This window comes from Mesocricetus auratus, unplaced genomic scaffold (assembly GCF_017639785.1).
Source record: "Mesocricetus auratus isolate SY011 unplaced genomic scaffold, BCM_Maur_2.0 Super-Scaffold_100014, whole genome shotgun sequence".
Taxonomy (NCBI): Eukaryota; Metazoa; Chordata; class Mammalia; order Rodentia; family Cricetidae; genus Mesocricetus; species Mesocricetus auratus.
The window spans coordinates 3,716,220-3,741,181 of record NW_024429197.1 but is presented as its reverse complement, the minus strand read 5'-3'; the positions used below and the strand labels follow the sequence as shown (position 1 = coordinate 3,741,181).

Sequence of the window (24,962 nt, the reverse complement as noted above, 5' to 3'; positions counted from 1 at the left end):
GTCCTCTGGAAAAGCAGTCAATTCTCTTAACTGTTGTGGGAATTCATTCTGCCAAATACACACACACACACACACACACACACACACACACACACACACACACACACACACAATCTTTGTGGTTCTCGAATCACTCAGCCACTGGCCCCCTCAAGAGTTTTCTTTTTTTTTTTTGGTTTCTCGAGACAGGGTTTCTCTGTATTGTTTTGGAGGCTCTTCTGGAACTCGCTTTGTAGACCAGGCTGGCCTCGAACTCACAGAGATCTGCCTGCCTCTGCCTCCCCGAGTGCCACCAACGCCTGGCCAAGCGTTTTCTTTAATCACTTTTCAGCTTATGTTTTGAGACAAGTTTTCTCACTGAACCTGTGCTTGCTGTTTTGGCTGGACCAGCTGATGAGAGAGACTGAGGGGTCTTTCTCTGTCTGCTTCCCTGCTCGGGGTCATGCATGAGTGCTGGGGACTGAACTTGGGTCCTCATGCTCTGTGCACTAAGATGCTTTACTTATTATCTCTCTTGACTGTGAAGGACCTGCTCCACTGGGGAAGAGTCTTGCTCTGCAGCCCAGGCTTGCCTGAGACTCATGACAGTTCCCCTGACTCTGCTCCCCCGCAATGGGACTGCTGGCATGCACCACCATACTTTGTTTCAGAGTCATGTTGTAAAGAAAAGGGGTTTGACAGGCTCATGTTGTTGAGGTGCACAGGGAACTCAAGCATACTGAAACCGGGGAGGCCTTTGGCAGGGTCTCTGGCCACACTGGGCAAGATTGCCAATGTTAATCAGTGCTCTGGGGTGCCAGGCTACCAATGGGCTGTCTTAGATGGTTGGTGCCATCTTTAAAACCAGGTTCCTCAGGCCCACTGCAGACCTGTTATGGCTGTCATGGACCAATCTGGGAGCTTAGTTTTAACAGACACCCCAGAACCTTGTAATGCCCGGATCTGGAAAACCCTGCTACTCATTTCTCTTGCCTGTGAAGGACCTACTCCACCTGTGCCACCCCAGCACCCATGGGGGCTCACTAATTCTCATGACTCCCCCTTCCAGCTGTTGGGACTCCTGAGCTAAATCCAGCTCCTTTGACTCCTGTTTCTGCCAGCATGCACACACAAAAGTTCTCTGTGCCAAACACCATGGTGGGAAGAGGTCAGTCAAGGGGGTTCCTGAACATGGGAGTCCTCTAGATCTTACCATATAGAATCTAATCTCCTGGTCTCCATGCTGGACCCTGTTGCCAAGGACAGAAAGCCCAGACCAGCTCAGCCCCCTAGAGACCTGTCTGTCACACCAAGAAGTATGCCCCTGGGTGGAGGTGTCTAGGACCCACAGACCACGCCCTACTTTATCCCAGGCATGCCTCCCTCCCTGGAGCTTTCTGCATTGTCAGTGCTGGCTTCTTGCTGGTTCTAGGAGGCAGGGCCCAGGCAAGGCTGGTTAACTTTCTGTCCCTACCACTAATTATTTATAAGGTCCCCCCTATGTCTAAAGCTTTGTGCCGGGGACACTGGCCACAAGACAGCCTGGACTTTGCTCTACAGAGGGAGCGAGAACTATCTGGAAGGTTGGAGCGCAAAGCTAATGCTTCAAGCATCGGAGGGGCTGGGGGAAGTGGAGGGTGGAATTGCTGAGGACCTTTGCTGGAGGAAGAGAATGGTCCAGGGAAGGAGGCAAGAGCCTTGATGGAGATGGAACAAGGAGGATTCCCTGAAATTGCCAGGAGAAGGAGGCCTAGCTTGTCGGATCACCAGGCACATGGCCCCTCGTCCCAGATTCCCCCACTGATGCTGGTACCCAGCCTGCACCCCATCCTGTGTCCCGGGACCAGGCTGGTTCTCAGAGCTACTTTCTACTGGCAGCCAGCTTGCTGCTGCACGGGATCCCAGGCTGGGCAGCAGGAATTAAGCAGGGCTGCGGAGCCCAGTGAGTCCTTATCTCGGGGAGACAGTTGTTGGGAATCACTTTGACTGAGTGGTTTTGTCTCCCCGCATTTTCCACTGTCAGGCGGCCTCAGGCCATGGATCAAAGGCGCTCGGCAGCCGAAGCAGCAGCAGAGAGGGAGGGGTGTCAGCTGCCCGCCCCGCTCCCGTCCGTCCCTGTCCCCATCCCAGTCCCCCTGCTCCCCACCCCCACACAAGGCCTGGGGACCCTGCACCCAGCCCAGCCTCAACACACTATAGGGTGGATGAGCTGACCAGAGAGATGGGTAGGGGGTGGGGGGAGGAGGGAATGAAGATGAGGAAGAAGAGGCCCTCTGTGGAGCCAGGGAAAGGAGAGGTGTGGAGAAAAATGAGAGTGATTAGGGGAGGACAATGGGGTGGGGACTGAAACTGCAGCAAAGAGAGAGGGAGAAAGGAAGAGGGTCGGAACCAAGGGCTGCCCTGGAGGACATGGGCTTGCATCTGTGTGCTGGTATGCAGAAGGGTAAGATGGGGTCCAAGAGTATGTGGGGGGCAACGGATCAAGAGACAGTGGGGCTGGAGACAAGGAAAGGATGGGGAAAAGGAGAGAAATGAGCAGAAACCAAAGACGCACTTCCTAGTAGCTGTGTGCCAGAGAACGCAGGGCTGGGACCTCAGGTGAGGGAGGTAGGGGAAGGGAAAGGCTCTCCATGCTCCCTGGAAAGTGCAGACACAGAGGATCCCTGGGGTGAGCGACCCACAGCCAAAGCACACATGAATGAGATCACAGTCAGGCTTGCCCTTCCTAGGGTCTCCGACCACACCCTGGGAAAGCAGCCCAGACCTAGCTATTCCCTGAAGCCTCACACCAAGCAAGAGTCTCCCATGCCTCTTGCCTTCCCTTCAGCAGAACTCTGTGGGTGGTCAAATACCTGTCCCAAATGAAAAGGGTGGTAAAGGAAGTGTCCCAGCTGGGGAGAGAACCAGAGTGGTTAGGGGGGACTCTTGGTTGGAGAGGAGCCTGGAGCAAAGGGAACAAGATGGAGACCAAGAGCTTCTGGGAGGTTCGGGGGAGGAAGGGATTTGGAAGCACCAGGTTTAGCCTAGACCTACACTGTCTCTTTGTGACCTTGGGCCCACTGTGGTCCCTAACAAGGCACACAGCTCCTTCTGCAGCTATTCATACAGGCTATGCAGGTGCAACTTGGACATGCATCTGCAAACCCATTATTCCTTACACTCTATTGGGGCAGGAGAAAGGCTACCTGGGATTACACAGGTGTGGAGTGACTGCAGATACCCCTCCCAACCCAGGCACTTTTCTGCCCTCTGCCTCTGTTTTCCTGTCTTTGACCCCTATTATTCCTCCCTAGAGGTGTTTGTGATCAACTAAGATCAAAGAGTCCCACTGGGGTCTTTACAAGATCCTACCAAAGGGCCAGAGAGGTGGCTGGGAGGGTAAAGGGCCTGACAGCCTGAGTTTGATCTCTAGGGCCCAGAAAACTGACTCCCTCAAATTGTCCTCTGTCCTCCATATGTATGTGTGCCCTGTGGTGCACACAGCACAAATGCATGTACATAAGCTTACAATAAACAAACAAATATATATATATATATATATATGTATATGTATGTATTTAAAGGTCTCACCCATCTTTATGACATGCCCTGGGAAAGAGCTGTGTGTCCAGGGCCAGGCTGGCTGGATTCTAGTCCAGGCTTTGCCCTGTGTTAACTTTTTTGATCAATTGCTTAAACTGCTCCATGCCTCTACCTGCCTCCACTTGGGATGCGGAAATGATTCCAGGGCCTCCTTCAAGGGGATGGTTTTAAGACAGGATAAAGTGACCCACATACTGGGCTCAGCACACATCTGGCCTGAGGTGAGCATTGAAAAAAAATGTAATCATCATTATTACTGTTTAAAAGCACTTGTCTAACAATGCAGGCACTTTCCATATTCTGATAAAAATTGATAAAAGCCTGAGGAAGTACGACTAGCTCGGTAGGTGGGGGCAAAGGAACACTTTCCAGGAGGAGAAGGCAAAAATAGTAAATGGGGCTGGGTTCCAAGGGATGGTGGGGCGGTGGGGGAGGGGTCCTATAACACCGGGGCAGCAGGTGCAGGGCCAGGAAGCAGGAAGAGTGTGGCCCTTTGGAGACCTTCAGTGTGACCCCGCCTTTCCTCCGTGGGGGTCCTTGTGGCTTCCAGGCAGTCCCTGCTTCCTCCAGGAAGCCCAGGGGACAGGTCTCAAGGCTCCCAGCCTGCCTGTGATATGAATTATTAATCTCCCTCATTTTCTGTCCCCCGTGTCTGCCCTGGCCTGTCTCTCCCTGAGCCCTGCCTTACTCAGAAGGGAGGAGAAATCAGCCATTTGCATTCTTTCCCACCAGCTCTGGAAAGTTAAACCCTTGGCCTTCTGGGAAGCCCAGCAGCCCAAGCTGGGGTCCTGGGAAAGAAACAGGAAGATGCCTTGGTAGCAGTTGGCCACGTCTTTCATGGCATGAGGTGGGGAACTGAGGCCCACAGCAGGAACTCAACTCATCAGACCACATAGTGAGACTGAGAGAGAGCTGGGGAAGAGCTCAGATACCTTAGTTTTTCCAACCAGTGGCTTCCGGGGCCTGTGGTGGGCTGGGCCTAGCAGGACTTCTCTACAGTAGGAGCTGCTCAGAGTAGGAGAAGCAGAAAGAGCTTGGTTATTAAGTTCCTGCCTTGTACAAGGTGTGGCAAGGGCACATTTCCATGAACTGCCTTGTTTCTTTCTTTCTGTCTCTCTTTAGATAGGGTCTCATGTCTCCTGGGCTGGCCTTGAATTTGACATGTAGCCTAAGCTGAACTTGAATCTCTGCTTCTACTACCCCCACCTCCTGAGTACTGGGATTACAAGTGTGCACTGCCATGCCCTGTTTCTATGGTGCTGGGAATGGATCCCAGCTTCCTGTAAGCGAGGAAAGCACCCTGCCTACTGATCTATGCTCTCAGCCCCTTACTTAATTCTAAGGCTACAGATGAGTGGTGTGAATGAGGAGGCGGAGGCCCAGGAAGCTCATGAAGGTTGTTTGTGGTCATGTAAGTAAAGGGAGAAGCTGGAATGGAAACTCTCACCTGCAGACCATGCCACACTGTATCTGTTTTGATTGTCATAATCTTTGCTATGTTGTAATCCCTCTGTCTTGTATATCTCCTCCATCCTTCCTGCTGAACCAGAAACCCCTTAGAGTTGTCCACAATCAACTCTCCAATGGCGCATGCGTGCACGTGTGTGTGTGTGTGTGTGTGTGTGTGTGTGTGTGTAGGAGGTATTGTCCTCCCCAAAGTGCCTCTTGCTGGAGCACAAGGGACCTCGCATCCCTTCTTTCCAAACCTGCCTGTGTACTGTTCCCAGTGAACTTGACCAGCATTGTGAAAAATTCAAGTGCAGACCAGATGAGCAGCTGCTCCTAACAGCCTCCCCAGTCTACCAACCCTCCTGGGGGAGCCAATCTCAGCTATGCCTCACCAAAGCTTGCAGGCCTGGGGTTGACCAACAATTACTGGTGACCTACTATGTTCCAGATGCCGAGAATGATGTGCATTACCCAGAAAACAGTGTGCTGAGTGACATGGGGCTCCCTCAGCCCCTGGAGATGTGGAACCCCACATAAACTCTTGTCCCTCCTGGTGCCCTTGGCCCCACACGGGACCAGAAGGTGGCTCTGGCCACATTTTTCCAGGCATAGATGGGGCACTTAGAGAGATGTAGTTATTTCTATAGTGGGCTAAGCTGCAGCTCTCAGGGTCTCATTCTGAAAAAGGACCAGTCCTTGTCCTTTCAATCATTAGGAAGTCCCCAGTGTCACCCTGAAAGCCAGGCCACAAGCCATTCACCCTGATCACCACAGGCATGGTACCACTCCTCAGCTAGCTACCCAGAGGTTTCCCAATCTGTTTTAGAGAGGCTGTTCCCACCCTCGCCACCACCCCCACCCTGTTCTCTCCACCCAGGATAAAGGGCAAAAACAGAGACATAAACAGGGCTCTGTTTTCATGAGAGGCGGCTGCCCAGTCTCTCCCCGGGGACTAGAGCTGTTGCCTCTGACGGACGAAAGCAGGTGCTAGGCTGTGTCAAGAGCAGCAGCCAGTGGGAAATAACTCAGCTTTTCCACGGAGTTGGCTGACCTTGGACAAAGGCAGAATGGCTGGATAGCAGGCACTGGCAGGGTCTGGACCCCCAGGGAGGAAGGCTCAGCATCTCCAGGTCAGGACTAAAGCTGGCCACCAAGACCATGGGCTCATACCTCTGCAGTAGCTAATTCCTTGCCAGAGCTGGCCAGGCCAAGAATGCTGGTGGGGAGGGGGGAAGCTTGGAGTGTGAGGACCACTAGAGAGAAGAGTGATGGTGACAAGTCCCCCAGCTGCTGCCCCAGCTGGCTTTAACTAGGGCTGGCAGGTGTGACTTGCATCTCTTAGAGATGGGCTATTACTGGGTATGGGGAAAGTCAGTTGAGGAGGGCGGATGCTGGAAAAAAAATGGTACTGGGCTTTAGGTCTAAGAAAATCTAGCCACGGACTCCTGGTCCTGTCTGAAAACTGACTCCTGACCCTACGCTGGGCTGGCTCTGATAGTCATGATGGGAAACGGGGCAGGGAAGGGAGGGTGGGAATGACTCCATCGACTGTCTCCTGACCCTGGGAAGCCATGCGGAATCTGAGTCATCCCCAGTCTCCCCCTCTCAGCTCACCTTCTGAGGTGCACAGTGGGCAGCTTCCTGTGTTTCCTGCCGAGGGGTGCTGTCTACACCCCAGCCCTGCTCTCTCCATGGGGGTCAGTCAAGCACACCACACTGTTCCAAGGAAGAAACCAACACAGCCATTCCCCAGTCAACCACAAGGGATGAGAGAGGCCAAGGAAGGGGGAAGGAGTGAAGGATGCAGTTTGGAGGCTGAGGCATAGAAGAGAGGGTGCTGACAATGCACATTTACCAAGCGCCTACTGTGAGCCGGGCACTTTGCTCAAATCTCTATTTAGTCCTCACGGTGCCTCTGAGAAGCAAGGAGAATGTCCCTCCTTCCAGGCGAGGCAAATGAAGCCCAGAAAGGCTAAGTAAGCTGCCCTGGGGTTACACAGCGTCATAATAAATGGCAGAATCAGAACTTAGTGTCTGCCTTGAGGTTTCTTCTGACCCAGAGCACATTCCACTGGTGGGGCCTGAGTGGGAGGCTCCCTGAGAAAAGGAGAGCATAGAGACCCCTTCTGCAGAAGCAGAAGGAAGGAAGCCAATGACAGGAAGTCACCTAAGAAGGGAGGCAAAGGAAGTGCTGGGCGGGAGGGGTGCAGAGGAGACTCTGGCTGGGGTTAAAGCCCTGTGTCCCTACAACCTACTAAGCCTGAGAAATGAATTCCAATCCCTCCAAATCCCAACCTTGGAAGATGTTGTAGAGAAAGGGTCTCGTTTCAGGGGAGCGGAAGATCCTCCACACCTCCTCCCAATGCCCCGGTAATGCCAGGATGTCCCCAATCTGCTTTGAGGAATGGAGGGATTAAGAATAATAAAAAAATTGCAATAAAATATGTGTGAAGGAGGGGGTAATTGTGGACAAACGCAGCATTCAAATTCATTTTTCAGCTCTTTTACACACCATTTCAATCTTATTTTCTGCTTGTTAATGAGATCTTGTTGCCTGGGCTAGGCAAAACCTTCCAGTATCAGGGCATAATTGCACGTAATTTTCTCTCCTACCAATGATTTGCATCAGGTTTTTAAAAATTCTGGGCTATTTAACACCCCATGATCCCCCCCACACCGCCCCATCTTCCTGCCTACATGTGTCTCATTCCCTCCTCCTTCCTCATCTCTGGTCCAGCAAGACTCATTTTAAATGCTTATTAGAAACACAATGTCACCAATAAAGGGGTGGGGACAAAGAGGAGTGAGAGGAGAAAGAGGCTGGAAGTCTCCTGTGCAGGTGAAATCCAGTCCCAAGAGTCCGCTGACTGCCTTGCTCTTGTCCTATTGGGGGTCATGGGTGGTGGGTTTCAGAGGTCAAGCAGATCTCAGTTAGAACCTCAGCTCCACTGCTCAATAGCTCTGAGGCCTTCTGTGAATTTCTTAACCTCTTGAAGAATGCCTCCCCAAGAGGAGGGGTGTTGTGGGGCTCAAATGACCTCAATAACTAGATGTTTACATGGGCTCTGGTGCCAAGTGTCTGACCTTGCTGATCTGTCTCCTCTGGAGGCCCTGGACTGTGATGGAGGGCAGAACTGGGCACCTGTCATTGAGAAACACTTTGGAGATGACATTTGTCAATGACCACGTAGATCTAAAGCTCTGTCTCAGGAGGAAGGGAATACAGACTCTGAACCCTGAGCTTCCCTCAGCTGACCCTGTGGCCTTGCACATCAACTTCCTTGTTTGGACCACCACACAGAGCTTCTCCTATGTGGACTGTCACACCAACCTCATGGGGCAGATACAACACAACAGCGAGGTAGACTCTGCAGGCAGGCTGTTCCAATCTTAGCTCTGATGCTTTCTAGAACCTGGGAGAGACTGGCACAGCATATTGGATGGATGGATGGATGGATGGATGGATGGATGGATGGATGGATGGATGATGAGTAGATGGGTAAACGTATGGATGAATGAATGGATAGATGGAAAGATAGGTGGAAAGGTATATTGAGTGAATTAATAGTTGAATGGGCATACGAATAAATACGGGGATGTATAGATATGTGGATGGGTGGATAGATGGATGGATTGATGGATGGATGGGATAGAATGGGATGGGATGACAAATGGATAAATGAGAGGGAGGGAGAACAGGAGGGTGAATGGGTGGATAGGTAGATAGATGGATATATGAATAAACTGTAGGATGGATGGATTGTGGATTGGTTGGGTGGATAGATAGGAGATTAGTGGGCAGGTGGGTGGGTAGGAGGATGAATGAATGAATGAGAGGATAAATGGGTGGGTGGGTAGATGTATAGATATGTGGATATATGTATGAGTAGATTGATAGAAGGATGAATTGGTTGGTAAATAAATGAATGAATAGATGGATGACTTAGTAGGTGGGTGAATGGATGAATAACAGATAAATGAGAGAATGGATAGATATGTGGCTGGTTGGATAGATGGATAGGATGAATGAATAAATGCGATTGAGAGAGGATGGATGGATGGATGGATGGATGGATGGATGGATGGATGGATGGATGGATGGCCCTGGATGACATAATCTTCTCACCTTTAGAATGGAGGTCATAAGACAACTGCCATGATTCTAGGAATAGAAAGAGGTACCACAGTTTGCTGCTTCTATGCCTGGTCTGTATTCAGCATTAACTTTGTGTTGATGGTCACTCTAATTATTATTAATTTATTCATTTATTTACATTTATACTGCTAGGGGTTAAGTTCAGGGCCTAGTCCAGGGTCAGCAACACTTTACCTCTGAGCCACACTCCCTACCCCAACCTATCAGGGTACTGTATAACTACTCTAGACACAGGAGGAAAAAGGAACCAGCAGACAAGAGGAGGAAAAGACAAAGGGGCTTAATTTGCTGAGATCACAGGCATGTGACTAATGGCCTTTTACAGACGATTTTGTAGAGAACTGTAAATATGGAGAGGGACAAAGAAGATGATGGCGAGTGAGGGTGTGAAGAGTGAGTGTGAGCTGCGGCCATGTCATCTTCTGTGACACAACAGCAAGAGCCCTTGACTCAAGGTCTGGAGTGTGACTCTGCAAGAATCATGGTGCACCAGGCCCTCCCTAGACCTCAGTTTCCACTTCCAAGTCCATCCACTAACGGTGGGTGAGAAGGGACCCCAGGTCCCACAAGTCTGCTCCTGAAGAGGCCCCAGAGGTTCCCTGCCTGCAGCCTGAGGACCCCTCCTGACTCTGTGGTTGGGTTCTAGGTGGCTAAGTTTGGCTGCTCATCAGAGCCTCTTGACGTCTGTCTCTAAAACCCACTGGGAGCTCAACAAGGGAAGCCATCACACCAGGGCACCAAGACAAGAAATGTGTCCCTGCCGTGCTTCTCCTAAGGTCAGGGGTCTGGCTTTGCCATCGGATTGGGACCCCTCCATCAGACTGATATCTTCTTTTTCCTGTGGGTCTGTCATACCGTTTCTGGAAAAGGACTGGAAGCAACTGCCCATCTTATCCACCTGCAGTGCTGAGGACCCGAGGGACTCACCTTGCAAAAGCTGTCTGCTTGCCTGCCTTCCTCCCTCCCCCCAGATAGTGTCTCTTGTAGCCCAGACTGACCTTGAGCTCATTATGTAGCTAAGGATGACCTTGAATTTCTGATCCTCTTGCTCCTAGCTCCCAAGTGTTGGATAGGATTACAGGTGTGCATCACCATGCCCGGTTTCTCAGGAGCTATGTTCTAAGTTATTCTCCAAGTAGCTGACCCTCAGACAGGAGTGAAGTCTTAACCAGAGAGGCCATCAGAACTGAGGTCCCTGGACAGGTTTCTCTTTCCCTGTACCTCATCAGAACGTCTCAGGGCACAATCAGGAGGTCCCTTATGGGGTACTTAATGACTGGGGCTATAAGTTGGGGGTTTGTGGGTGGGGGTATTAGAGGTTCCGAGCCTCAAGGAAGGCTTCAGACTGACTCTACTCTGCCAGTAGCCTCCAATCTGAGGTGCTCATACCTCGATTTTTAAAAAAGATTTATTTATGTATTATTCATACAGTGTTTTGCCAGCGTGTATGACTACATACCAGAAGAGGACACCTGATCTCATTACATACAGGTGGCTGTGAGCCACCATGTGGATGCTGGGAATTGAACTCAGGACCTCTGGAAGAGCAGTCAGTGCTCTTAACCTCTAACTCAATCTCTCCAACCCTGGACCTTGTTTTTGTTTTTGTTTTTTTAACTCACAACATAGATTGAAGAACCCCTCTCCTCCATCCAGCAGAGAAGTTAGGACTTGGGACTCGTGAGATGTGGGTTTGAATCATGACTCATACACAGGTTGAAATATGAATAGCAACCAGAACAGTGTCTGCCCAAGGACTGCAGAAAGCTCAGTCCTCTTGCCATCGAGTCACTACGGACTTGGCTGCTCTGGTGGCCCCCCAAGTCAGGCTCTCCCCATTTGTTTTTACTGATTTCTCCCAAAAGCAGGGACACCTCCTGATGTATTGCTCACACTAGGTACAGTGGATCTCTGGGGTGTCACCTCCAGAATGGTAACCTTGTAGAACTTCCAGGAATAAAGGGATTTCTTACAAAATCCTGCTGGGTCTCTCCAGAGAGTCCCTGATGCTCAGAGCCACCCGTTTTCAAGACTGGATGGGGATGAGAGATCCTAGTCAAAACATAGGAAGAGGTCTGTTTTCCCACAGGCAGCCACAGACCACCAGCAAGATATGCAGGCTGGTCCCATCTCTAAAAAAAGAAAAATCAAAGCTTTAGCCTCCGATGGCGGCCTAGATGAACCATGGGCGACTTTCCATTTGGGGACAGAGACCAAAGAACAAAGGAGGTCAACTTGTAACATAAATTGCCTTCCTTCCCTACCGCCAACAGATCCCTTCCAAGACCCCAGGGCCATCAAGATGAGAGTGAGACTTTTGACTTACATCCAAACTCCATTCAACCCTTGCTGTTGAGAAGGACCATGTGCCACCCTCAGTGGAAGGATAAACACACACACACAACTGTGCACGTAGCGCAGATGTATTTCTGGCTGGGTGTTAAGAACAGACCCTGTAAGCAGGGCAAAGCACCCAGATGCACACCGGCCCCAGAGCAGTAGAAGGAGGCTTTCTGTCTTCCCCAAAGCCTGCACCTTCTCCCATACAACACAGATAGCTACAGATCGGTTTGTTTCCCTTGTCAAACCTGGCTCCTGCAGACAGTTGGAAAAGGGGTGAATCAGGTGGGAGGCAGAAGAGACTTGGGGGACTCGGGAGCCGTTGTAGCTACAGAAGCAAACACATTGGCTCCTCAAAAATCACTCAGACTCCAAATATCAGGTCTGTTCAACAAACCCACCAATAACCACGCCAAGGTCTTCATTATTGCTCCACCTTTCTCCAAAGTCACAACTTCACTGGGCCACGAGTGACTGAGCCAGCAACCAATTGCACACGAGGGAACCTGAGTTTCTAAGCTCCAATTGAGAGCAGTGTTTCCGGCCCAGAACCTCGGCAGCAATTCTCTCCACCATTAGAAGAGATCCCTTCCTCCCAATCAATGGTTGGTTGTGCCTGACAACAAGCCAGGCAGGAAGTGCTGACTAGAAAGAACTCTTGGTTTTGGATTCAAACCCGGCACCAGCTTTCCCCTGCTTACTTAGGAAAGTGTCTGGTGCACATGACAACACCATAGGTCAGTTATCAAGCTCAGAATGGATGCTGGGCCAAGAGCAGGTCCAGTAATCAGTCCCTGCTTATTTGGGGAAAGTTACAACCTGTTCCCAATCTCTAGCTTGGCGGCAAGAGGAAGGTCAGCCCAGAACCATGATCACCAATGCAGGCAAGGGAAGGAAAAAGGAACATGTGTTTTTCCATTCAAATTCTCTCAGGGTCTCTAGCATCCAGAGGGTTCCCAAGACCACGGAGTTACGATTGACACTTTTCCCTTGTGGGAGAGAGTCAGCCTGGGTTACCCTGAGCCCCTTTGGTAGTAGGGCCAAGAGGAGTCTGGCAATGGGACCCCTGAATGGGGCAAAGAGGCCACCTACCTGAGGAGACAGGCCATTGCTGACGGGGTTCATGTGGTTGGAGGGGGCCCCCGGGTTCATGAAGCTGTCCGAGTAGCTGGAGAAGCTGTGGCGGGCTCCATAGGCAGAGCTGGTGTCGGCTGCTGCAGCGGCTGCTGCCAGTCCACCCTGATGCATGGTTGATGGTGGAAGGGGCTGGGGCCTGTGCACTGTGCTGCCCCCATCTGAGGAGAGACCCAGAGAGGTCATCAACAAGTGACAAAAGCAGCCTGGGGGCTCTTCCACCCAGACACGCCCTCTGGAGGGGAGGGACCAGCTTCTCAGGTGACTTGGACCGGTTCCCAGGCAGCCCTACAGACTGGCCTGGGCTTGGCTGGCACCCTGCTGACATCTAGAAGACCTCAAGGCAACTTGCACACAGGTAGGTCCTGGTGCTTTGTGTTAGGCATACAGCAGGTGCTCAATAAATGGACTGTAGGTTGTACCTGATGAGACTTGCCCTATTAGCATTTTGTGGGTACTGTTGACCCACAGGTGCCTTCCCGCATGCTGGAGAAGGGTACAAAGCTAGAGTGAGTCCTAGCTTATGGGGGCAAGGGACCGGGGTGTTTAGGCTCAGTCAGGTTGGGCTAGACTCAAAGCCAATGAATGAACTACACTTGAAATAACTGAATTCAGCTTGCTTCTGTTCCAGGCCACTATGCTATTTTGCTCAGTAGGGAACCTCTGTACAAAGTTTCAGGCTGGGACCCTGATGTCCTCAGCACTGGCTTGAGAATCATGGACAGGGCTCTCTGGCTCCTTAGCCTCCAGAATGCCAGCCTCCAGGCCCTTCAGGAGGCAGCCCTGTGCCTCAGACATCAAGAGGTTTCTTTTTTCTTTTCTTTCTTTCTTTTGGTTTTTCAGGACAGAGTTTCTCTGTATTGCTTTGGAGGCTGTCCTAGAACTCATGCTGTAGACCAGACTGGCCTCGAACTCACAGAGATCCATCTGCCTCTGCCTCCCGAGTGCTGGGATTAAAGGCGTCACCAATGCCCGGCCATCAAGAGGTTTCTTATGTGTGCTGGGGTGGGAACAAGATTCAGGGGAGCATCTAAGACACTGGGGAAGGAAACCTTTATTTCCTAAGGCTTTTGGGTATTGTGAGCTCTCTCCCTACCACCTTCCCCCCCAAGCATTCCCCTTCCTGGGGCTGTGCGGCAACTTAGAAGCTACTGGAAGAATTGTGCCCAAAGGATCTTCCTTCCTTAAGAGGTCTCAGTGGCCCAGTGCAGCCCCGGGGGGGGGGGGGAGGGGAAGGGATGGAGGGGCAGGAGGGCTTGATTCTTCAGCCTTGAGTGAAGAGGGGTTTCAAGGCCAGAACTGTTCATTTTCTAACTGAAGACACTCACCTTGGGAGATGGTGGTGGTGGGATAAGTAGAGTCCGGCAGCTGGTAGGGTGGCAAGGTGGGCATGCCAGTGGGTGGGAAACCTCCAGGCAGAAGGTGATTGAAGGCAGCCAACTGGTTAGCTCCTGCCTGCTTGCGCCAGCGGGGCACGGCGGTTACTGAACCAGACCTGAAGGGGAAAAGATGCTGAGCCTGGGTCCCTGCTGAGAGCTGAGGCATGGGTGGGGTGGTACCCCAGCAGGCATCTCCCAGATGGCCAGTGTCTTCTTTCAAGAAGTAGAGCCCACTGTTGTGCAGCCCAGGATGGTCTGCAGAGAACTTCAAAGACCAGCTCCCCTCACCACTACCCAGGGAGGTCTTTTAGAATGACCCCTGTTTTACCAGTGAGGGACTTAGAGGGAGTAGGTGACAGCCACAGGACAGGGTGACAGGAGGCCTGGAGAAGTCTGTCAAGTGTTCTTCCCAGAGCAGTGCTCCAGCCCAAGGTATCCTTGCTCCAAACCTGCAGTTCTTCCAGTAAGCCCTCTAAGAGGACACCACACATGCAGAATGTCCTGAGTAAGGATGTCCTTGGCACCCAGCTGTGCCAACTGGAGGCTGAGACCCTGCCCTGCTCACATAGCCTAGGAACTTCTAGAACAGGACATGCACAGGTGCATACATACATGCATGCACACCAAACACACACACACACACACACACACACACACACACACACACTTGCTTCAGGGGACTCCTTTCCACTTCCTGACTTTACACACACTGCTCCCTCTTACCAGAGGTTGTTTCTACGTCGGGCTCTTTGGCTTTCAGATAGAAAGCCCTCCTACACCAACACTTTCATGGCTGCATCTAAGATGGGGCAAGTGAGCCCCCTGCCCCTTCAAGGGAGGTCCTGCTCACATCAACCATCATTCTATTTATCTGTTCCTAGTTCTCAGCCTCTCTTCAGGTTCAGGAAATCCAGGGCAGAGGCCCTGCATTCCTTATGCCCTGCAGGGTGAGCATTCCATAGGTGCTCAATAAATGAATACTAATTGAATGAAGAAAAGAACAAGGTCTCTCTATGCAACTCTCCTGGAACTCTCTCTGTAGACCAGGCTGATCTTAAATTCATAGAGATCCCCCTGCTTCTGCCTCCTGAGTGCTAGGATTAAATGTGTGTGCCACCATCTGGATTTTTTTAAAGATACGGCCTCCTATAGTCTAGGCTGGCTTTGAACTTGAAAGGTAGCCAAGGATGACATTAAACTTCTGATCTTCCTCCCTCCACTCCCAAGTACTGAGGTTACAGGTGTGTACCAACCAGTTTATGCAGTGCTGGGCCTTGTGCATGCTAGGTAAGCACTCTGCCCACTGAGCTACAAGCTCACCATAGTCCCTAACACCTTGTTGCTTTGCATTTAGTCATGCAACCCCAGAAGCGAGCAGACCCTGCTGTCACGGTCTCCGTTTTGCATAGAAGGACACTGGTGCAGGGAGGATATGTGGGTGCAGATTCCACCTCCACGCCCATGTCAAGCACTCTGCCTGCCCACACACTGAGATGAGATGTCCCAGGGTTGTGAGACCCCAGAAACACAGATTCTTTGAAACGGAGGCTAAGTGGCGAGACACACAGAGTTGGGGGATCACAATAACACCCAGGGCCTTGAGTCCTTGGCCCACTCCCCACACAGGAACCCCTCATCAGAGCTCCCAATCCACGAACACTGTGTTTTGTTTGAACATTTCCATCCAGGGGTCTCATCCCCTCACTGGGCATCCACTATGCCAGTGGGATCTCAGAACCCAAAAGAGTCTTGGCGACCACGGAGCTCCGACCCCGAGCTCCTGGTATAAACTTCATTTTGGGAGAGGAGGCTAAGCTGCTAAAGGGGAGGACTCAGTGGCAGGGATGGAGGGCTTCCGACTGGAGCCTCTTCCTGCAGACTTCTCTGTTGGACTTGAGTGGATGTCCTGCCAGTTCTTGTCCTTCCTTCAGGGCCTCTAAGTGTCTAGGTGCTTCCAGACTCCTCCCTTAGCACCAAGTCTTAAGATTTTGGGCCAGCCTCACTATAGTTTTGTTTTTGTTTCTTCCTCTCTGCTCTATCCTACCCAGGGAGCTACCAGGCCACGAGAGGGGAGGAACCCAGATAATCAATGGCTGGTAGCCTTGCTGTGGTTCACTATGGCTTGGCTTCCTCCATTCCCAGACCTCCCTCCCTGAACCTCGAGTAACACCTGTTTCCCTGTCCCCTGGGCCAATGAAAGCACTGCCCCGATGACCCAGGACTTTTCTAGGAAGCTGCCAGGCTCCGGGTGGTGGGAAGCCATGAGGCTGCCAGACTAGGCAATGAGAAAGCTCGGAGGAATGCTCCCAGGACAACAGCTGCGAGGATCAAGGAGAGAAGGAAGGCAGTCTGCAGCTCCAGTGTCAGCAGGAGGGGAGGGGAGGGGAGGGGCTGCCCTCTTCCCCTTGGCAGTGGAATAGTGGAATGGGGTTCGCTGACTCCTGGAGGGTTTAAGGTCAGTTTCTTCTAGGACTTTCCTTACTGCTCTCTAATTCCAGCTTTGGAGTCAGCTTCCTCCTCTTGGGTACAGGAAGAAGGTAGGCTTCAGTGTCAGCCAGGCCAAGCTGCCACAGTCTAGTTCTGTGTCCCGCAGGCCACTTCTCTGAGCTCCAGACTCTATCGTGACTTGGGTTTGGGGAGTGGCCATCCCAACCTGATGAGACGCCATCTCCTTCAACATCATGGCTGGCAGCCATGGGGTTGCTGAGAAGAGCCACTTCTCGGGATGGCATGGTTTGAGGCAGCCCCTCTGCAGAACCACTTCCTCTGTACATGAGCCTAACAGTCCAGGACAAAGGTCCCGTGCAAGTCACACATCAAGTCACCCTGCCCTCCCCCAATCTCCCCCACAGCCTTAGCCCTCTCCAGGCAGGTGCAGAGATGAGTGTAGTCTGTGCTCTACAGGAAAGGGGGTCCCCAGGGCTCAGCCTGGGGCAGATGAGATGGGCTGCCCCTCCCCCCTACGCATCCCCCTGGAGACCTGAACCTCAGCCTGGGCTCTTTCCCCTGTCACCAGCCCCATTGATTAGGGACTGTGTACTTCAGGCGTTTGGGGCCTTGGGTGAACCTACCCAGAACACATCTTGCATTCTTCTAGCAATGGGAAAGTCATTACCTGCCTGAGAAAGACAGGGCTGCTGGGAAATTTCCCTCCTCATGGGAGGTTTAGAGATTCTGTGTGCCTGCCCTCTTCTCTGACCGACTACTGCCTACTCTCCAGCTTCTCTTTCCCATCAGCCCTCTCTTCTTTCTTCTCATCTCTCCCTGCGTCCCCCCCTCCGCTTTGGGCTCTCAGCCTCTCTGTTAATCGGTAAATCAATCAGCCAACGTGCACTGCTGGGTGTATACTATGTACGTGATCCCAGGGTCACCCATGGGAAACTTCTGGAGCAAGCGAGTGCCACCACACTCAGGAGCTGTCCCATTACCTCCTCCACCCCAGCCCCTGACTCCAGCGAGCACCCAGATCTCCCTACCTGGACACGCGCCTCCGTGAGCTTGGTCCTCTGTGCCAGCTCCTCTCGGGTGTAGATGTCTGGGTAGTGGGTCCTCTCGAAGGCCTTTTCCAGCTCCTCCAGCTGCTCGGCAGTGAATGTGGTCCGACTGCGACGTTGCTTGCGCTTCAGTGGGAGGTCAGGTTCTGATTCCACATCTGAGCCCTCGTCCAGACGGTTCCCTGCAGTGGGTGACACAGTGAGCCCAGGTCACGCCTGTGTCTTTCTCTGAACACTGTCACATCATGGCTTAGCAATGAAGGATGGGAGATAACCTCCATGCCCAGCCGAGGAGACTGGGTAAACATTTTCTGCCCAAGTAGTCCATTGCTTTTAAAGCTAGTTCCCTCCAGCTAGGCATTTAGAGTATCTACATCGACATGGATGCCCCTGAACTTAAATCTCTCAAAACTCAAAGGATAGGTGCCATCGAGGTACCTCTGGGGGTAAAGGCTGCACAACCCTGCCGACCTGAGTTTAAGTCCCTGGAAACCACATGTTGGAGGGAGAGAACCCACTCCCGCAAGTACACGCATGCTGTGATATGTACCCCTCCTCCGGAATAAATGCAAAATAAATTTTGAAAAATCCTCAAAGGATGATCAGCTCTGAGGCAGGAGAGTGGTTGCGGTTTTACTCCATGTCAGTAAAGCTTGTCTTTAAGAAATGCAGGAAAACATAAACCAGTAAGCAAGGAGCGACTCCACCTTAGGGGAAAGCCTTCAAGGTAAAGGCTTTGGTCTCCCATGCAGGAGACTGGAGTCAGGCTTGTTCAGGAAAAGGGTGACAGGCTGAGCTCTGAGTCCAGCTGGGGAGGGGGGTGGCAGAAATGGCTTGATCAGCTGGGTGGTGGTGGCACACACTGCTAATCCCAGCACTTGGGAGTCAGAGGCAGGCGGATTTCTGTGAGTTCCAGGACAGCCTGGTCTACAGAATGAGTTCCAGGACAACCAAGGCTACACAGAGAAACCCTGTCTCAAAAAAAAAAAAAAAGAAAAGAAAAAGAAGTGGCTTGATTAGTTGTCCCAGTCCTTGGGGCTACGACCTAGGGAACAGAGCTGGCTTCACATCCCCACCAGTGTCCCTGAATCTCTTGCCCTTCTCTGGTCTGGTGGAACAGAAGAGAGACAACTGAGCCGTCCTGTCCCTTCCTCTGTCTCTCCCTCTTCTTACCCTCCTTTCTTTCCCTCCCCCTTTGCCTCTTTGTTCATTCGTGTGTTCGTTCATTCACTCACCCATTCATTCACAGGTCATTTACCCAGCACCTACCATGTTCCTGCATAGGTCCAGCACCCAGAGGACAAGGTGGGACCTAGACTCTGCCCAGAGCGCTCAGTCTAGTGCAAGCTAGAGAGACTCAGAAGCTGCCTGCACGCACTGCCTATGGAGAGACAGTCACAGAAAGGCAGGCTGGGCGTACAAAGTCTCTGGGTAAGTGTCTACACTGCAGTCAGTCCGCACTCTCCTCTCTGAACGACCCACCAGTGCATACTCAGGGACGTCGTTGGGAGATAGCGTGGGTGTTTGAGGACTCCAGGAACAACTGTGGTCCAGCTGGGAACTGCATCCAGGTGTCTGTCATTTGCTTTCATGTGTCTTTGAAGGAGCCACTCCCTCTCTTGGTTTCCCCCAACTGGAGAGAGAGGATGAAGTCTATTTGTGCACCTCCCCCACCCTGGTGACTTTGGAAATGGAATAAAGTGGACAGGGAGTGATTTGGGACGGAAGTGCACAGGAAGGATTGTTATTATTAGTGATGACAGTAAAGATGATAGAAAAATGGCGGGGGGGGGGGGGGGGGACAGAGAACCCTGAGACTCCAAGCCGCCTCTCAGCGCCCTTGATGAAGTTCCTTGTGCCTTACTTTCTCAGCACCTCTTCTTTACCCCTGGGAACCCTTCACCTTCTGAGTTAAATTAATCAAGACTAAGTGTGTTGGTGGCCCTGCAGGCTATGGTTGAGTCCTCTGGGTGGGGGGAAGCTGGTGGATCATTGGGGCCTGGGCACCAGGCCTGGGGAGAGGATTGTGGGGATGCAGACATGGAAAAGTATTCATTAAATAATTGGCAGATTCGGGGTGGGCAGGAGGGAGCAGCTCCTGGCCAGCTGTGGCCCATGCCTTCCTCCTCTGCAGCTGGGGATGCAGGTCCCAAGCAGCAACTCAAAAGAGAAGGGACAGTAAGGAGTCTGCCCTCAATCCTGTTTCTGCTTAGAGGAACAGGAGGCCCATGCCAAGCAAGGAAGAACGTCTCTAACTGGGGGCACCCAATCTTATGGGGAGAAACAGTTTGTCTTAGGAAGATTCCAGTCTGATGGAAGAGGTATCATTCCTGTGCTGGGACATCCTAGTCCAAGGTAGGAAGCACTGTATCCAGCAAATGGGTGCATGGACAGACATCAGACATCAAGACTGCCACATGACCCACAAAAGTCAGGGAAACCTGAGAACAGTTCAGGGACCAGAGATGCCAGGTTTGTTAAAGCTCAGGACAACCTAGCCCAGGATAGACTAGACCAGGATAGCACAGCCCAGCATAGCACAGTCCATGCTGCCAGTGGGGGACAAACGGAGAATGGGAAGTCCCTGGGAGTGGCTACCATAACCTCTCCCAGCCACACTGCTTCTGCCTTCCTCAGGGTCTTTTTTCTAGAGCTCACTCCATCACAGGAAGCTGCCATCGAGTGCTGGACTAAGCCAAGAAGTCTCAGTAAACCAGTGAGGCTACTAACCATCTGCCCTTTGTGTATCCAGACTCTATACTCCCACATACCAGGCTCCCAATTAAGCTTACCGCTTCCTATATGAATATGTAGGGCCGCCTCCGTCTCTACCTTTAGCCATGTCGCTGCTGTGGGATGGAACCTGCTTATCCATACAACCCCTCACAATGGGTGACCTTCCAGCAAGGAGCCAGACCAGGCAGATTTCAGCAGCACTGCGGGGGTGCTCTTAAGTCTCAACCATCAGAAAACAGAGATGAAGGGCTGGGAGATGGCTCCGTGCCAAGTGCTCACTTCACAAGCATGAGGATCTGAGTTCAAGCCCCAGCTACCACATAAAGAGCCAGTGGAGGAGTGCACCTGTAACCTCAGCACAGGAGAGGCAGACACAAATCCCTGGGGAGGAGGTGTCACTGGCCCACTATCCCAGCTCATCTGGCAAGCCCTAAGTCCTAGTGAGATACCCACCCCATCCCAATAAACCGCTCCTGGGGGAACGACGCCCAAGATTGGCCTCTGGTCCCTACGCACATCCCATCCTCCAAAACACACATACACAGAGTCATGTCTTAAGTCTCTGGAGACAGTGGCCATGTCTGTGGGCGGGTCTCCTGGTCTTGCTAAGCCAGCAGATTCTGGACTGTGATACGGATGGTGCCTGGCACGCAGCAGGTGCTCAGGACAGCAGCACCAATGCTCACAGCCCAGCAGAGCAATGCCAAGCGCCTTTTGAATCTGGCATCCTGCAGGACCCGTCTCCATGCACAGGGCTGCAGACCCTCCACACTGCTAACACGAAACAATTGTTATCAGTTGGAAAGCCAGAAGACAGGGCAGACCCATTTTACAGGTGCCCGTGGAGCCCTGGAGCAGTGAGGCTTGAACAAAAAGCCGAGAACCCTGCCTCCACGGCGGTGGACACCTGCCATGGCGGCTTCGTTGAGGAGCCCGCTGTGATTTTAAAATCTCGGTGGCTGCTCTGCCCTCCCCGGCCTTTCCCTCCTCTTTCTGGCTGGACGAGTCCTGCAGATGGTGCTGGTTTCTGAAGCCACACACCTCCCAAGGCCTCCTCACCTCCAGGCAGCGGAAGCCAGCACTAGCCCAGAGACACAAGGGGCTCTACTCTGCGCCTTCACAGAGGCCCTCCCGGCCCCGTTCCCTGCACCCCTCTCCCTCCTCCTCCCAGCCCCGTTATTACAGTTTAACATAGGCCCTGGTGTGGAGCTGTGGAGGAGAAACGAATCACATAATAGTTGATATGCGTTTTAATCAAGTAATTCGGGCAGAGCCGAGAGCTGGCGAGTGTGGACCCGGTGTCCCTGAATACCAAGCAGGCCTGGGCGCAGGCCTCGGCAAATGGAAAAGTCATTTACGGCTCAGCTGGGGGCCGCCAGCCTAGTGGTGGCCTGTCCTTTTGTCCCCTCTGTGCAAAGTGCTCAGCTGTAACTGGCTCACCAGGTGTGCGTAGGACAGGCTTGTTTGCAGGAACTGGCCTTACATTGATTCACAGAGACACGGGGACTCTGCCAGGAGATGAAGCACTGCACTCCTGCCCACCTCTCCTACCCCAGCACCCCACTCCTGCCCACCTCTCCTACCCCAGCACCCCACTCCTGCCCACCTCTCCTACCCCAGCACCCCACTCCTGCCCACCTCTCCTACCCCAGCACCCCACTCCTGCCCACCTCTCCTACCCCAGCACCCCACTCCTGCCCACCTCTCCTACCCCAACACCCCACTCCTGCCCACCTCTCCTACCCCAGCACCCCACTCCTGCCCACCTCTCCTACCCCAACACTCCACTCCTGCCCACCTCTCCTACCCCAGCACCCCACTCCTGCCCACCTCTCCTACCCCAACACTCCACTCCTGCCCACCTCTCCTACCCCAGCACCCACTCCTGCCCACCTCTCCTACCCCAGCACCCCACTCCTGCCCACCTCTCCTACCCCAGCACCCCACTCCTGCCCACCTCTCCTACCCCAACACTCCACTCCTGCCCACCTCTCCTACCCCAACGCCCCACTCCTGCCCACCTCTCCTACCCCAGCACCCCACTCCTGCCCACCTCTCCTACCCCAGCACTCCACTCCTGCTCACCTCTCCTACCCCAGCACCCCACCACTGTCTGCCTCTTCTACCCATATTCCTCTTTGGCACTCAACCCAGCACCAAGTAACTCAGCTTCAGGCCTTAGCCCTCTGCCCTGCTCAAGTCTGCCCTTTCTATCCCATCCTGGACTGTGCCCTCTGCCTCATCATGCCCCCTGGCCCGGCTCACTCATGAAGCCCGTGACTAGCTAGCCAGGCCCAGGAAGGTTGGGAGTGGGCAAAACAGCCAGATGCTGGCTGCTGACCCCCACAGGATTCTTCAGACTCCTGTGTGAAATCATCTCATACTGGGGACCCGACCTTCCCATGACGCGTCTGACCAATGGGAAGGTGAAGGACTCATTTTACAATGTCCCAAACACCCCCTACACAAACGCACCACTGCCAGCAGTGAGAAGACAGAGTTCTCCCTTGTCCAGCATTTTTTTGGTAGCTGAAGCTCTGGTGCTGGGCATAAGTGAACAAAGGATGAAATGGGTTTGTGTCTCAAGACAGAGATGGATGCTGGGGACATGCCACTCTTCTCAAGGGCACCCTGCTCTGTCTGAGTCGGAGGGATGCTGTGTGTGCATTGCTGGTGAAGAGCAGAATGGTCCAGCCTCGATTCATCATAAGAGCATCCCAGATACCCTCCCTATCCTCATCACCTGGGGCTCAAAAAGCAGTCCTGCCCTAGGAGAGCAAATGCTGGCCCCGAACTCTGTTCTCACTTCTGGCCACGCTTGACTGCTCTTCCTTCCATGATACACATCTTTCTTGGTCTTGGTAACAAGGACCCAGCCATGCACCCTGCCCTATGCAGGCTGTACACCCACCAGTTTGGGGAGAAGGGAGGGAGCTGGGCTCAAAAGCAGCTGAAGAGTCTTCTGTGCAGAGAAGGGTCTCCATCAATCCCCAGACCCTGCTGCCTTCTCTCCCTCAATCTATGTGGGGGATATGGTGGAGCCCAAATGTCCTGGGGCTACAGGAACTCCATTAACTCCAGCTCCTGGGCCAAGACTACATGGCAGAGCTGAGAGTCTGTGCGGAGGCCAGAGTCTCAGGGATGTGCCCATAGCCACAGTCAAGAAGGCAATAGCAGTGGTGGTGGACGTGGGGTGGTCAGTCTACTCTGGGGTTTTCCATCGCCTGAGCCCAGCCTAGCTCAGGAGCTCTGCCATATCTGCCCCATATCTAGGGAGGTAGGCGAACTGTACCAATCCAGCTGGGCTAGCTCTGACTTCTCAAGGGCACTCTGGTCTGTCAGAGAGTAAAATACCCACCCACCCCCAGGTCTGAAGGACCCCTGTGAACCAGAACCAGACACAGGCTGTCAGAACCCTTGCTTCATTAGAGGCTCCTCCTGCGGTGAGGCCACTGGGCAGGATCCCTGGACCCCCAGTCTGTCGATGTTTTAATCTCCCAAACCAACAAGAGAAAAGAGGTAGCATCTCTGGGAATGCTGGAGTTGAAATCACATCTACTCACAACATGACAACACCCCTCCCCAGCTAGGAATTCCTCATCTAACTCCTTGGGGTTCTACTTTCAAATTCTGAGCCTTAGAGAGACCATTTGTATCAGAAAATATGGGGTCTATGTGGAGCCGTTTGAACATGATCGTGTGCTAAAAGCACAGTACTGTTCTTAGGCATTAGAGGGCGCTGTCTAAACATTCCTGACAGGAAGGGGCGGATCCAGGAAGAAGGAAGTAGTACCACTTGGAACAGCACTGTGTGATCAGAATTCAGTCACACTTTCCTGGGCAGATCTAGTGTTCTTTCTCCTGCATTGAACTGGGAACCAAGCATCTGTCATGTGTGGAAGTCAGGTGTCCTGTGTGGGAAACACCTCTGGACAATGAGTCAGGGTGCAAAGTTCAAAACTAGAGTTTATCTGTCTGAAGACAGAAGGTCAAGGGTCCTGGGGGCCTGTGTGGCTAATGTGGTGTGTGGGGAGGGGTGGCAGATGTATGGGGTAATCTGAGTGCCTTGGAGACGGGAGCAAACCCACCCTACCTGGAGCTGAGCTCCAAAACTTTCCACTGTAACTGGCTTTAAGAACACGGTTTTTCCTCTATTTTTCCTCTAGTTCTCTCTGTGTATGCCTCACTCGTGGTGATGCAAACGCTTGGTGCTGGGTGGGGTGGGCATGATGAAACATGGCAGATGGAGGACAGCCTTGGGTGTCATTCCTCAGGCACTTTTCGTTTGAGACAGGGTTTTTGATTGGTCTGGAACTCAACAAGTAGTCCAGGCTGGCTGACCAGAGAGCTTCCAGAGAAACGCCTGTCTCAGCCTCCCCAGCACTGGGATGACAAGCGTGTGTCCCCATGCCTGGCTTTCTAAGTGGTTTCAGGGGATCAAACCCAAGTCCTCCCACTTGCAAGGCAAGTGCTCTCCCAACTGAGCATCCCCCTAGCCTTTCTTCCGGTTATTCCAATAACTGGTTGACTTAAGCCACCTATTAATGTCAATCAAAGAGATCAACGACCAGTACTGGGCAGAGTAGAGCCCAGGGCACCATTTCTTGCCTTCTTAGTTCTAGAAGAGAGTGGTCAAAGTAACCAAAGCTGACAAAGATGTCAGAGAAATGGGAGGAAACAGCTGGTGGTTCCCCTGGGGATCTGTCTGCCTCT

The 24,962-nt window shown here is 52.6% G+C and overlaps 1 protein-coding gene across 1 annotated transcript in view; it reads right to left on the bottom strand.

Moving 5' to 3' along the window:
- The window catches only part of Pax7 (paired box 7), a 99,225-nt gene that overhangs the window by 29,018 nt on the left and 45,245 nt on the right, over positions 1 to 24,962 (bottom strand). Inside the window, 4 exon segments of the mRNA XM_005081070.3 lie at positions 12,599 to 12,801; positions 13,969 to 14,110; positions 14,112 to 14,135; positions 17,496 to 17,695. Of these exon segments, the coding sequence (XP_005081127.1) occupies positions 12,599 to 12,801; positions 13,969 to 14,110; positions 14,112 to 14,135; positions 17,496 to 17,695 (569 nt within the window).